At 42.2% G+C, this 14,887-nt stretch overlaps 1 protein-coding gene across 14 annotated transcripts in view; it reads right to left on the bottom strand.

The window, feature by feature from the left end:
- Positions 1–14,887, bottom strand: part of ASXL2 (ASXL transcriptional regulator 2) — a 175,283-nt gene that overhangs the window by 32,850 nt on the left and 127,546 nt on the right. For all 14 annotated transcript variants that reach the window (XR_011386742.1, XR_007918310.2, XM_051843112.2 and 11 more), the window contains 3 exons: positions 8,077–8,203; positions 7,167–7,310; positions 2,600–2,763 (listed from right to left, as the gene is read on the bottom strand). Coding sequence is in view for 12 of the 14 variants with exons in the window: in XM_051843112.2 (XP_051699072.2) it covers positions 2,600–2,763; positions 7,167–7,310; positions 8,077–8,203 (435 nt within the window). In the remaining 2 variants the exon portion in view is untranslated. The remainder of the gene's footprint in view (positions 1–2,599; positions 2,764–7,166; positions 7,311–8,076; positions 8,204–14,887) is intronic.

Below are 14,887 nucleotides of genomic sequence, written 5' to 3'. Positions count from 1 at the left end.
CTGGCTTTTGTTGGCATTTGGGGGGTGAACTGATGGATGGAACACTTCTTTCTCTCTACCTTTACTTAATTTATTTTTAAAGATTTATTTATTTGAAAGAGTTACAGAGAGAGAGGGAAAGACAGGTAGAGAGAGATCTTCTATCAGCTGATGTACCCCCTAGATGGCCATAACAGCCAGGGCTGAGCCAGGAGCTTCATCTGGGTCTCCTACATGGGTGGCAGGGGCCCAAACAGCTGGGTCATCATCCACTGCTTTTCCAAGGCCATAAGCAGGGAGCTGAATCGGAAGTGGAGCAGCTGGGACATGAACCAGTGCCCATATGGGATGTCGGCGTCACAGGCTGCAGTTTTCCCAGCAACAACAGAATCCAGCCTCCACATACAGTGAGAGCACAAGGGCCTTCAAACTGAAGACAACTCTGAGGAACTGTCATTAGTGTCCCAGAAATCAGCCCTGGTTAGGTCCTTTATCGTTACTGCTAGCCTAATTACCCTGAGTCTTCAAAAATGGTCAGAGTTAACTCTCAAAGACAGTCCTCAAACACTGCTGAAACTTCAGTCTCCCAACACGTTCTAAGCAAGAACCTGGACTCCCTGAGCTACAACGTCTCCAAGAGGAGTGAAGGAGGTAAAGGCAGTCCCTGGGAAGGACAGTTTCACGTCTTAGTCCCCAGTGCTGGACGAATACTTGACTCATTTGGATTCCTGGGATAACAGACTCTGACGTGCTTTGACACAGGACGATTCACAGCATTATGAAATTGGTACCAATGAGGTCTAGTAGAAAGACAATTTTCAGAATTAGAGGGATTTTGTTTTGACTTTATAGTCAATAAACTGTAATGGACTTATTCTCTGTCTACCTCTTACTACAAGTTATGCAATAAAACTAGTCCCTTTATTAAAAATAACAGAAAACACCTTCCTCTCATCTTGTTTCTACAACGATATTAAATAGGTAAAAAGAAGGAACCTATCACACATTACTCAGACCATAGTAGGTGTTTGGAAATAATAATGAATTTTTAGGGGCCGGCGCTGTGGCACAGTGGGTTAAAGCCCCAGCCTGCAGAGCTGGCATCTCATATAGGCACCAGTTTGGGTCCTGGTGGCTCCACTTCTGATCCAGTTCTCTGCTATGGCCTGGGAAAGCAGTCCAACTCCTTGGGGCCCTGCACCCTTGTGGGAGACCTGGAAGAAGCTCTTGGCTCCTGGATTCGAATCAGCTCAGCTCTGGCCACTGCGGTCAGTTAGGGAGTGAACCAGCAGATGGAAGACCTCTCTTTCTGGCTCTACCTCTCTCTGTAACTCTTTCAAATAAATAAAATAATTCTTTAAAAAAATAAAAATCCAAGAAGTAAATAAACCTTAGAAAACCATAAAGGTCCCATCTTCCTTCCTCAGAGGAGAAAACAGAAGAACACAGGGTTTTGTGCGTAGCAGAGCAGCTCGCTCACTGAGATCTATTGAAAGTCAGCCCTTGACACAAGGGTTTGTAAAAAAAAAAATAATAATAATACTTTTTCAAAAAAGAAAAATATAAGGAAAAAAAAAAAGAAAGCAGAAGAACAGAAGGGGCAGTAACTTGCCAGTTACTCTTTCCTTGATGAAAGCTTTGCTTTATTCCTGATCAAGTGAGAGCTCTTTGGTCCCAAACCTTTGGCACTTCCTGTTATTTTTTTGTTTTTAAAATATAACATACTGTATTTTAACTTCTGTATTACCAAAGCAATAAATATTTCCTTAGAAAAAAATTCACAAAAAGAATATAAATAATGAACACTCAATTCTATCACTGTTATTCCATGTTGCATGCCGTTCTAAATGCATCTATTTATCTGGACTCATGAGGCATTGGCCTAAATCCTGCTTATACAGGACCAAGACAACTCTTCCTCCTGAATCTGTATTCTTTTTTTAAATTATTTTTTAAACATTTTTATTTATTTTTAAAATATTTATTTATTTATTTGAAAGGCAGAGTTAGAGAGTTAGAGAGTTAGAGAGAGAAAGTTGTCCATCCGATGGTTCACTCCCCAAATGGCTGCAACATCTAGAGCTGGATCGATCCAAAGCCAAGAGCTTCTTCCTGGTCTCCCATTTGGGTGCAGGGGCCCAAACATTTGGGCCATCTTCTGCTGCTTTCCCAGGCTTATTAGCAGGGAGCTGGATCAGAAGCAGAGCATCTGGGTGTCAAACCAGTGCCCATACGGGATGCCAGCACCACAGGCAGCAGCTTTACCACAGTGCCGGCCCCTGAACCTGTATTCTATGTCCTAATACGGTACCTAGTCAAATTTGTTGTGTGAACTTGACATCTTGGTACAAAAGTTCCCCTGCCACTCATATGGGAGACCTGGAAGAAGATCTTGGATTCCTGGCTTTGGCCTGGTTAGTCCCAGCCATTGTGGCCATCTGAAAGTGAACCAGTATACGGAAGATCTTTCTGTCTTTTAAAGAAATCTTTAAAGAATGATACCACTTTCTTACAGGCATACCTAAAAAACTATTTTAAAAAACCATAAGCAGTTTCTAAAGGTGCTGTGTAAAGGAAGCTCCAGAAAGGTTTCAAATTGCATATGTTTGAAATGACGCACCTGTCGATCTACCTCTGGAAGCAGTAGAAGCAGTCGCTGTTGGCAGTCTCCAGGAAGGACTGAGAAAGTGTGTTTGTTGATCAGTGCTCGCAGATTTGTATTAACCAGAATGGAGTCCGGTGTCTCAACATCAATGTCAGCACATTTAGTCCTTTTCATTTGCCCTAAAAAACACAGAAAAGAATCATTTAGGCTTCTTTCACAGCCCTCTTTCTACCTGAACTATAGATCGCTGTGCAGTGCAAAAACCAGCACTTAGCTAAGCACCACACTGTGGAGAAGGCTAACACATAAGGATCTTAGAAATGTCTTCTAAGACTAACAAATCAAGTCTTGTTCACTACAGAGGATATGGAACATAACTTATCATCTCTGTAAAAACAGGACAAGGTCTGTAAAGTGCATCTTTTGCTAGACTAGATTCTTTCCCAAGATAAACTGAAGAGGTTTCTGATAAATGACAAATACACAGAATGTCTAACAAAGCTGAAAACCAAAATCAACCAATGATCATGATACCCTTTTCTTCTTCCTATTAGAATTTGTTTTACTGATTTTAATTTGCACATCTAAAAATGTAATAATTCTATAGCTTAGCAGTTTCAGTAAATCTGTCCATAATAGGTTTACAGTCTTTAAAAAAAAATGATTTGAGTACACAAAGGATTTAAAATGTAAATGAAAAACAACAACAACATATAAATCAAAGACTAACTTGGAAAAACATTTGCCAGATGTGACAAAAGATACTATTCTTCATAGGAAAGTGAATTTACAAATTAATAAGAAAAAGTCAAAGGAAAACAAGCAAAGGCAATTTATTCAGTTTACTGGGTTCGGCGCTGTGGCATAGCGGGCAAAGCCACCACCTGCAGTGCCGGCATCCCATATGGGCACCAGTTCAAGTCCTGGCTGCTCCACTTCCAATCCAGCTCTTTGCTGTTGCCTGGGTGTGGGGAGCAACTGGGAGCAACTCGGACTAGACTAAGTTACTGGAATTAAGACTTATTCTATGCATCTGCTCTCCCACAATATGGCGCTGGGAGAGGAGGAAACAGCTTCTACACAGCTGCCTCCAGTTCAACCAATAAACAGCAGGACCTGCTCCTGATTGGAGGAGAGCAGCATACTCGGCGTGTGGGTAGCAGAGTTGGGATTGGTGGAAGAGGACTATAAAGGAGGAGAGAGACAACATGCATGAGGAACATCTAAAAGGAACATCTATCTGAAGGAACACCTGTGCAGGCCCCGAGAGAGCCGGCCGGCGGTGTGCCGCTCCCCCGCGGAAGTGGGGAAAGTGGCAGGGGGAACCGCCCTTCCATGGAGGTGGAAGGGACGGTAGCCAACCCGGGAAGAACCAGCAGCAAACCCGGGGAGGGCCGAGCAGACAAAAGAACAGCGCAGGGTCCTGTGTCGTTCCTCCACGAAGAGGGGGAGCGACATAATGGTGCCGTGACTCGGATATGAAGCCTAGGCAGGGTTTAGTGTCGTTCCTCCATGAAGAGGGGGAGCGACACCTGGGAAGGCAGTGAAGGATGGCCCAAGCCTTTGGAAGAAGCTCCTGGTTCCTGGTTTCTGAACAGAGCAGCTCCAGCCATTGCGGCCAATTGGGGAGTGAACCATGGGATGGAAGACCTCTCTCTCTTTCTCTCTCTGCCTCTCCTTCTCTCACTGTGTAACTCCGACTTTCAAGTAAATAAATAAATCTTAAAAAAAAATTCAGTTTACTAATCATAAGCACATTCAGACATCCCAATTGGGCACAAGTTCAATTCCTGGCTGCTCCACTTCTGATCTAGCTCCCTGCTTGTGTCCCTGAGAAAGCAGCGGAAGACGGCCCAAGTGCTTGGGCCCTGCAACCACATGGAAGACCCAGAAAAAGCTACTTGCTCCTGGCTTTGCCCTGGACTAGCCTCAGCCGCTATAGCCATTTGGGGAGTGAACTAGTGGGTAGAAGACCTGTCTTTCTGTCTCCCCTCCTTCCCTCTGTAACTCTGCCTTTCAAATAAACAAAAATAAGTCCTTAAAAAATGAACAAACAGGAAGAATGAGGACAAAGAATGTGGACCAAACAGGAAAAATCTGAGAAATTCAGTCTCCCACTAATGATCACATGAGTGCTTACCAATATTTGTATAAACAATGCTGCAAAAGGCAATGGAAGATGGCCCAAGTCTTCGGGCCCCTGCCACCCACTGGGGAGACCCAGAAGAAGCTCCTGGTTCCTGGCTTCAGACCAGCCCAGCTGTTTTGGCTATTTGGGAAACAAACCAGTGGATGGAAAATCTGTCTCTCTCTCTCTCTCTGTATAACTCTACCTTTCAAATAAATAAATAAGTCTTAAGAAAATAACAACAATGCTGCAATGCCCCTAACAGGTTGGAAAGCAACACCTGTCTTCCTTTCCCATACGTAGCTCATGGAATCTGGCAACATCAGTGTGCCTTGAATAGATTTCACTGTTTTTGCATTCGCTGTGCCTTCACATCTGAACCGAACTTTTAGTTAAAATCTGAACTTAACTTCTTTAGTGAGACTTGAGGGGCAGCTATAAATTATTCTCCATACTGGTTAAAGTATACTCCGAAGATACTTTTATGTACCTCAAAGTGGCTAATTTAAGGCCTCTAATTTTGGTAAAATTGCCTTACCTTTTTTTTTGTTTAAGTTATGTTTATTTTTCTGACTATGTGATGTAAAACTATAGGATGTCTCTTCAAACATTCACGGGAAATGTGTATTATAAAGAAGTATGCATAAATTTCAAAATTTTTAAAAAGATCTTATTTATTTACTGGAGAGGTAGAGTTACAGACAGTGAGAATGAGAGACAGAGAGAGGTCTTCCATCCACTGGTCGCTCCCCAGATGGCCACAATGGTCGGAGCTAGGCCAATCCGAAGCCAGGAGCCAGGAGCCAAGAGCTTCCTCTGGTTCCCCCATGTGGCTGCAGGGGCCCAAGGACTTGGACCACCTTCTGCTGCTTTCCCAGGCCATAGCAGAGAGCTGGATTGGAAGAGGAGCAGCCAGGACTAGAAACAGAGCCCAGAGACCATATGGGATGCTGACGCTGCAGGCGGAGGATTAACCTACTGTGCCACAGGGTCAGCTCCTCAAAATTTTTTATACCATATAAACTTATCTTTAAAAAATTATTGAGAGGCAGAGCAATGAGGGTAAGGGTTGGGGACTGAAAAAGAAAACATTCCCATCTGCTGATTCACTGAACCAGGTTGAGGCTAGGTGCTGGGAATTCACTCCAGGTCTCCCAGGTGGAGGACAGCGACCCAATTACTTAAGCCATCAACATTGCTTCCCACAATCTGCATTAGGAGAAAGCTAAAGTCAGGGGCCAGAGTCACATTACCAAATGGAGGCACTAGGATTCAGGTGGAATAGGTCAGTGGGGGAAGCTGTCATCATCTTTATCCCCAGTTCAAACAGCCGCCCCTCCACGAACTTCTTGAGTATCTTTGTACTAAGAATTTTACTGATATTAAAACAAGCTACACAGGGGCAACATTTGGCCTAATGGTTAAGACACGGCTTGGCACACCTGCATCCCCTTATCAGCTGCCTGGATTCCAGTCCCAGCTCCACTCCTGATTCTGGCTTTCCTGCTAATGTGTACCTACAAGGCAGTGATGATGACTCAAGTAGTTGTCCTCTGACACCCATGTGGGAGACCCAATTTAAGTTCTTTGCTCCTGGTTTCTGTTTCCAACATCTCTTACATTACCTGCCCAACTGATGTCTCCTTGCCTTCTTCACCTGTATTTAACCTTCATTATTTCCACAATCTTACCTTAGTGGGATTTCAGAAGGAGCAGAACAAAAACAATTGGTTACATTTCACTATCTTTTTGCATACAGAAAAAGAAAATGTAACTAACACTGGACAAAGCAACCTATTGGCATAAAGAGAAAAAAATTCACAAAATGGCTGATAACAGATCTTTCTCTGAGAGTCTGGTAAGGGGAGGGGACAAGAAAAAAATTAAGAGCTCAAAGGCAAATAGGGACTAACAAGTAAGGGGAAAGACACACTGAATCAATTCTGTTCACGCTTTGCTTCATTTCTTTCTTTCTTTCTTTCTTTTCTTTTTTCTTTTTTTTTTGACAGGCAGAGTGGACAGTGAGAGAGACAGAGAGAAAGGTCTTCCTTTTCTGTTGGTTCACCCCCCAAATGGACGCCACGGCTGGCGCGCTGTGCCAATCTGAAGCCAGGAGCCAGGCGCTTCCTCCTGGTCTCCCATGTGGGTGCAGGGCCCAAGCACTTGGGCCATCCTCCACTGCCTTCCCAGGCCACAGCAGAGAGCTGGACTGGAAGAGGAGAAACCGGGACAAGAACCTGGGTGCCGGTGCCGCAGGCAGAGGATTAGCCTAGTGAGCCACGGCGCCGACCGGCTTCATTTCTTACAAGTACTTATGTCAGTAACAGAAACTATGTCTAATCTTTGCTGTGTAACTCAAATCAGGCTCTAAACCTAAGCCAAACAGTTGATGAATTTCAAATATCCAGTTGATAAATCATGCAGTGAGAAACCAGTCTTCATAAACTAACTTACTTGTGTGGAGTCTGTCAGACCTCTGGAAAGCCTTCTTCCCCAAGCCTAGCAAGGGGCTTTCCACTTTGGCTGAAGAAGAAAAGCTGGAGTTTGAGTTCTGGGGGCTGCTTGACTGTCCGTCAGCTTGCTTTCCTTCCCATATTGCTGGGGGAAAAAAGGTAAAGACTAGTTGCACTAAGGTTACAGACAGAAATCAACCATCAGTCAAACATTCATTCAACACTAGCGAAATGGAGTCATGTATGTAGAAGGTAATGTAAAGTCAAAAAGTAAAATAAAATCCCTTCGCTTCTCTCAGCATACTGTTGGCTTTTGGTGGTACATTTCCTCTCTAATAAAAACACAAAATTCTGCGAGACTCAGACTAAGACTGGCAGGCTCACAGAAATCAGTTTATCGCATCAAACTGATATGTAATATAGCACAAAGTCTATATCCAGGTCAGTTCAAGTTAAAAACAAAATAAACAAATACAAGAATAACAGAAAATCCAAAGATCATATAGACAAGTCCAGTGGAAGCCAAGGCGGTCTGAGTTCCTGAGAAAGCTTTCTGTTTGTCAAGGAGAGAACTGGTGAGGAGCTCTACCTGGTGTTCCATGAAAACATCAACTGTTCAAGATTTACTAGAAGCCCTCACACATGATTAGGTCAGGCATCTTAGAAGTCAGTCGGATTTCATTCTCGCACTCAAATTCTGGTGATACTTCTTCAAAATAACTGCAGGATTGTTTTACATAAAAAATTTCCCTTTTATCCTGGAAGGATTTACATTGATGATACAACAGTCTAAGAATTGCATAAGTAAATACAGTAAGTTAAGAATAAGTGATGTAGAATATAAATTTGGGAAACCAACACAAATCCCTAGGAAAAACATTTTCCAATGAAGAAGTGCCCAGACTGCATACCGGGTTTAGCAGGTGCAGGATCAGTGGTGGTCTTGACATTCTTGAGAGAGAGATGCTGGTTGGAGGAGATGGACATGCTGGACCTGCATTGCTGCTGCTGTTTCTTTTGCTGTTGCTGCTTTAGAGCCTATAAAGAAAAAACTGACTGTAAGAAACAAAACAAATCAGATTTCAGTAATAATAGAAGACACATGAATTCTTTTTAAATGGTGAGAAGCATGTGGATCATCCAGCTTCTCTGAAATCTATCAAAGCAATGAAGAACTTAAACCAACTAAACATAAAGCCTCTTATTATCCTTAAGAATTTGGACTTTTTTGGATTACATACTTTTTAAAAATGTGAAAATCATTCATACCTTTGATTAAAAAATCTTTTTTTATTATTTTAAAGGCAGAGAAACACACACACTCACTCTCTCTCTCTCTCTCTCACACACACACACACACAGCTCTTCCATTCACTGGTTTACTCCCCAAAAGCCTGGGTGGGATCAGGCTTTTGGGAACTCAATCTGGGTCTTCCATGTGGGTGACAAAAAAACAATTATCTGAGCTATCACCAGCTGCCTCCCAGGGTGTGTGTTAGCAGGAAGCAGGAATTACAAGTGGAATGAGGACTTGGTCCCAGGCACCCTAATAAATGCAAGCACTCCAAGCAGCATCTTAACTGCTTTGCCAAATGCCTGTCCCTTATTTTTTAGAACTTAAAACTCACCAGTAAGCCAAAGACTTCCCAATCTTATAATCAGAGGATCATGTTTTCAATCGTCTCCAGAAACAGAATTCTGAGCCCTACACAAACAAGAGCGCTACTTGCATTACTTATTTGTAGAAGTGTAAATATTAATGTATGCTACCCAGGTGCCACATTTGAACGAAAGGTTGTAAATAACTACTTGAGTTATCCTGGAAGAACAATGAGATTTGTCCCAACTTCCAAACTTCAGAAACCTAAAGCAATGCAGTACACAGAAAGAAGGGAAGGAAGACTAGACAATACTAGTTCTAAGAACAGCACAGCTCCTTCCGGCTACTTCAGAACATTTTCTTTTTTCTGAGGTTCATAATTTATAGAATATGCTTGGCAATACTATTTAAACTAAATGGAAAAAATAAGATTTCCCAAAAATATAATCATAAAAATATAAAAGACAATTCTTTTGTACTCAAAGTTTTGAGTTAAAGAGAAAGAAAATGAAACCAAGATGGTAATTTTAAGGAAAAAATTGGAAACTCATGACTTTGCTAAGTTGCCAGTTTCAAGTCTTAACCTGAAGACCATTATGAAGTGGGGGGCAGCAGCAGGGGTGGCATTGTGGCACAGGTGGTTAATCTGTCACTCACTGGTCTGACTATCTCAGAGGGCTTGGTGTGTGACCTGGTTATTCTGCTTCTGACTCAACTTCCTGCTAAAGCACTTGGGAAGCAGCAGATTACGGCTCAAGTCTCTGCCACCCATGACCATATAAATACAAACAGGTATAGAAGGTACAATAATTTTTTAAAAAGATTTATGTATTTATTTGAAAGGCAGAGTTACAGAGAGGAAGAGGGAGATGGAGGGAGAGGGAGAAGGAGAGAGAGGGAGAGAGAGGATGAGAGAGGGAGAGAGAGGAAGACAGAGGGAGAGAGGGTCTTCCATCCACTGGTTCATTCCTCCAAATGGCAGCAATGTCCAGAGCTGGGCCAGACTGAAGCCAGGAGCCAGTAGCTTCTTCTAGGTCTTCCACATGGGTGCAGGGAATCCAGCACCTGGGCCATTTTTCGTTGCTTTCCTAAGCATACCAGCAGGGACTGGATCAGAAGTGGAGTAGCCAGGAATTGACCTGATGCCCATATGGGATGCCAGTGCTGCAGGCAGTGGCTTAATCCACTATGCCATAGTGCCCACCTGGAAGGTACAATAATTTAAACTCCCTTTAACTAGAAACTGCACATAGTTTTTCCTCATTCAGTGGTTTACAAATAAATGGAGTTCCTGGCTTCTGATTCTAGCACAGACTTCTACAGGCATTTGGGGGAGTGAAGCAGACCTACCTGTCTGTCTGTCTCTCTCTCTCACACACACACACACACACCCCCAAGACCATCACACAGAAAATTGTGGAATAACTGGCTACTTTGATTTTCCTGTTCTCTCTTATGAATACAGTTTCTTCTACATTCATACATCTCTCCAGCTATGCCATGGGCACAGTGGTGACAGCTCCTCTCTTGCTCTAAGCGACCAATGGAGAAAAACACCCAAGAGTCACACACTGGGCTGAGATTCACCTACCACATTTATAATAGATGAGGCACAAGCACAATGTGTGAAAAAGGGCACTGCTGCTTAACCACTGATTCTGGCTTACTCTCTCGTGCTGTGCAATCAGGTTAGAAGATGTTCACACATTTCTTATGCAGCAGTCACCAGTATTCATCCATTGCTACTCAGAGTGTTGTAATTTTTAGTTCATGTAAAACTTAACAACTCATCCATTTCTGCTGTGACATATAACTACATGGTAGAATGGTAGATGGTAGAATAATTTATACACCCTCTGATCAGAAACTGCAGTTTTTCCTCATTGGCTAGTTTATAAATCCTATTCTTGAGTCTATTTTATAGTCAATAAACAAATATTAAAAAACTCCTTCGTACTAATTTCCTAGTTCTATTTAAAAACTAGTAAATTACAACAAAACCCTAAAAATGTTAAAAGTAATTTTTCTCACCAAATACTATGAGAAGCAAATGCCGGAAGCAAAGACGACTTACTTTATATACTAACAACCTAACATATATAACTTTCCCTGTTGATACTACTTAGAAAACACAAAACATAACATTTGGCTCTCAGGACTGTCTAAGTGCACTTTAGGAGTAGTATACATGTCATGAATTAGTCAACAGAGTGTAAGAAAATACTCCTCTTTCCCTGTGGAGAAGCAGTACTCTGTATTTCTTAAAGTCTTCCAAAGAAAACAGAAATTCAAGTGCTACAAAATACTCAGGCAGACAGTAACTAATCTTATCAAATTTATGAGTATCTAGTAACTGATTTAAACACTTTAAAACCTATACAATTTAAAATTTTCTATTAATTTTAATTACACAGATAATAAGTGAATATATTTCTACCAATGAATTGAAACACAAAGCTAGGGAGCAGCATCGTGGCATAGCAGGTTAAGCTGCTCTCTGTAACACTGGCATCACATATGGGTGCTGGTTGGTGTCCTAACTGCTCCACTTCTTTTTTTTTTTTTTTTTTTGACAGAGTTAGACAGTGAGAGAGAGAGAGAGAGAGAGAGAGAGAGGGAGGGAGGGAGGGAGGGAGGGAGAGGTCTTCCTTCCGTTGGTTCACCCTCCAAATGGCCACTACGGCCAGCGCACTGTGCCGATCTGAAGCCAGGAGTCAGGTGCTTCTCCTGGTCTCCCATGCTGGTGCAGGGCCCAAGCACTTGGGCCATCCTCCACTGTCTTCCCGGGCCACAGCAGAGAACTGGACTGGAAGAGGAGCAACCGGGACAGAATCCAGCACCCCAACCGGGACTTGAACCTGGGATACCGGCGCCGCAGATGGAGGATTAGCCTAGTGAGCCTCAGTGCCGGCCCTGGCTGCTCCACTTCTGACTCAGCTCCCTGCTAATGTGTCTGGAAAAGCAGAAGATGGCCCAAGTGCTTGGACTCCTGCCACCAATATGGGAGACCTGGAATAAGCTCCAGGAGCCTGGTACAGCCCTGGCCATAGCAGTCATTTATGGAGTGAACTAGCAGATAGAAGGCCTCTCTCTCTGTCTCTTCCTTCCCTCCAACTTTGCCTTTCCAATAAATTTTTAAAAATAAAGTTTAGGGGCCAGTGCTGTGGCGTAGTGGGTAAAGCCACTGCCTACAGTGCCAGCATCCCATATGGGCACCGGTTCGAGTCCTGGCTGCTCCACTTCCTCTCCAGCTCTCTGCTATGGCCTGGGAAAGCAGTAGAAGATGGCCCAAGTCCTTGGGCCCCTGCACCCACGTGAGAGACCCAGAAGAACCTCTGGTTCCTGACTTCGGATCGGCGCAGTTCTGGCCATTGCAGCCAATTGGGGAGTAAACCAATGGATTGAAGACCTCTCTCTCTGCCTCTCCTTCTCTTTCTGAGTAACTCTTTCAAATAAGTAAATAAATCTTTAAAAATAAATAAATAAATAAATAAATTTTAAAGACCCACAAAGCTAAACTCTTTTAACCATAATTTTTATTAACACTTTTATACATATACATATGTATAATGTATGTGTACGTGTATATGTGTGTTTGTGTGTGTTGCTGTGTGCAAAAGTATTTCTATGATATTTTGTAGGTATGTGCATGTTTACGATGTCGTAGTAAAACTTAAAATCTAATAATTCAACATTCTATCTTGGTGATTTTACCATATCCAAACACACAGAACGATCACACTAAAATAAATTTAATCACATTTGGTTATTTGCAAGTTCCTGGCTATTATAAACTTTAATCCAAATATTTCTGTGTTTTTGCATATACATTTTTCTAACATAAGTTCCAAATTGTTTAACTGGTTAATCATGGGTTATATGCATTTAAAAATTTAATAACTGGGGCCAGTGCTGTGGCGCAGCGGGTTAATGCCATGGCCTGAAGCACCGGCATCCCATATGGGAGCCAGTTCGAGACCTGGCTGCTTCATTTCTGATCCAGCTCTCTGCTATGCCCTGGGAAAGCAGTAGAAGATGGCCCAAGTCCTGAGGCCCCTGCACCCGCGTGGGAGACTCAGAGGAAGCTCATGGCTCCTGGCTTCAGATCGGCACAGATCCAGCTGTTATGGCCATTTGGGGAGTAAACCAAAGGATGAAAGACCTCTCTCTCTCTCTCCCTCTCTGCCTCCTCTCTCTGTGTAACTCTTTCAAATGAATAAATAAATCTTTAAAAAAATTTAATAATAACAAAATTTCTCTTCAAAGTTCCTATAATAATTTACATGCAATCAGAAAGTGAGTAATTATTTTCCCACACACTTACCAATGCTTGATATAATTAAATTCTCTATACCAAAATCTGAAGATAAAAGTAATGTTATTTTAATGGTGTTCTGATTACTGGGGAATTTATATTTATTGATCAGTTGCATTTTGAAAAACAATTCAAAGTGAATTCTTTGAAAAATGTGGTAACACAGATAATCACTGGCAAGTAGTGTTGGGAAAAAAGAAGATATCAATTATAAATGAACACCACTGAGGAACCAGGAGGAGACATAATAAAGTACTGTGGGGGTTGGTGTTGTGGCACAGAGGGACAAGCTACAGCCCGAGACGCCAGTATCCCATGAGTACTAACTAGTTCATGTCCCAGTTGTTCCACTTCAGATCCAGATCCCTGCTATTGTGCCTGGGAAAGCAACAGATGATGGATGGCCTCTGCCACCCACATGGGAGACCCAGATGGAGTTCCAGCCTCCTGTCTTTGGCCTAGCCGAGCCCTGGCCATTGTGGCTTTTGGGAAGTCAATCAGCTGATGGAAGATCTCTCTAACTCTGCCTTTCAAATAAATAAAACAAATCTTAAAAAAGAAAAAAAAACGTACTATGGAAGTGGGTGTTTGGTGCAGTGGTTAAGATGCCAGTGGGACACCTGAATCCCCAATCAGAGTGCCTAGGTTTGAGTCCTGGCTGTACTCCTGATTCCAGCTTCCTGCTAACGAATACTCTTGGAGGTAACAGAGGACGACTCAAGTGGTTGGGTCCCTTCCAGCCATTTGGGAGACCTGGACAGAATTCCCAAGTCCTGGCTTCGGTCCGGCCCAGCTCCAAACATTGTGGGTACTTGAGGAGTAAACTAGCAGACCAGTGTTCTGTTTTTCTCCCTCAAATTAAAAAAAAATAAAACGAAATAAAGAAAAAAGTACTATGTACAAGTTTGTAACAATATTTGAAAATTTTAGAAGTGGACCATTTTCTAAGAAAAATAAATTTCCAAAATTGGTTTAAAAAGCAAAAAAAAAAAATCAAGTTACTAATAGCAGACAAAACTGTATAAATAACAGCAGGAAACAGTTTTAACAGGTTTTATTTACTGAATTTTCAAGGAAAAGATGACTTCTACAATCTTGTTCCAAAATCTGCAAAACTATAGAGAGCTATACAACTTATTTTAAGGTATAAAAGCAATCCTATTTTCAAAACTGCGTAAGGATAGTACAAGAAAACTGCAAAATTCAAACTAAAATCTTAACACGGAAAATTCAAAAGGATTTTTTAATTAAAAATTTATTTATTTATTTGAAAGGCAGAGATAGAGAGAGGGAGGTCTTCCATCTGCTGGTTTACTCCCCAGATGGCCGCCATGGCCAGGGTTGGATCAAACCAAAGCAAAGAGCCAGGAGCTTCTTCCAGATTTTCCACGTCAGTTCAGGGGCCCAATTACTCAGGCCATCTTTCGCTGCTTTCCCAGGTACATTAGCAGAGAGTTGGATCAAAAGTGTAGCAGTAGGGAATTGAGCCAGCACCCATACTGGGTGCCAGCACTTCAGGCAGTGGCTTTACCTGCTATGCCAAAGCACCGGCCCCCAATAGCATGTTTTTAAAATGTAGGGGTTACTCCAATTACAGCAAATTACAAAGTCTAGCTGTATAATTCTGCATACCATATTAAAAGAGAAAAATCAACCTGATCATGTCAATAAATCCCAAGAAAACAAACCTGAAATTCAATACCTATTCATGATTAACACATACACACACTTCATAGCAAAGAAGGAATGAATTAGAAACTTTAAAAACGTGGTGTAAAGAATAACAACCAAAAACCTACCACAGGCA

Source organism: Oryctolagus cuniculus, chromosome 2 (genome assembly GCF_964237555.1).
Source record: "Oryctolagus cuniculus chromosome 2, mOryCun1.1, whole genome shotgun sequence".
Lineage (NCBI taxonomy): Eukaryota > Metazoa > Chordata > Mammalia > Lagomorpha > Leporidae > Oryctolagus > Oryctolagus cuniculus.
Note: the sequence above shows the minus strand (reverse complement) of the source record. Positions and strands in the feature narration are given on the sequence as shown.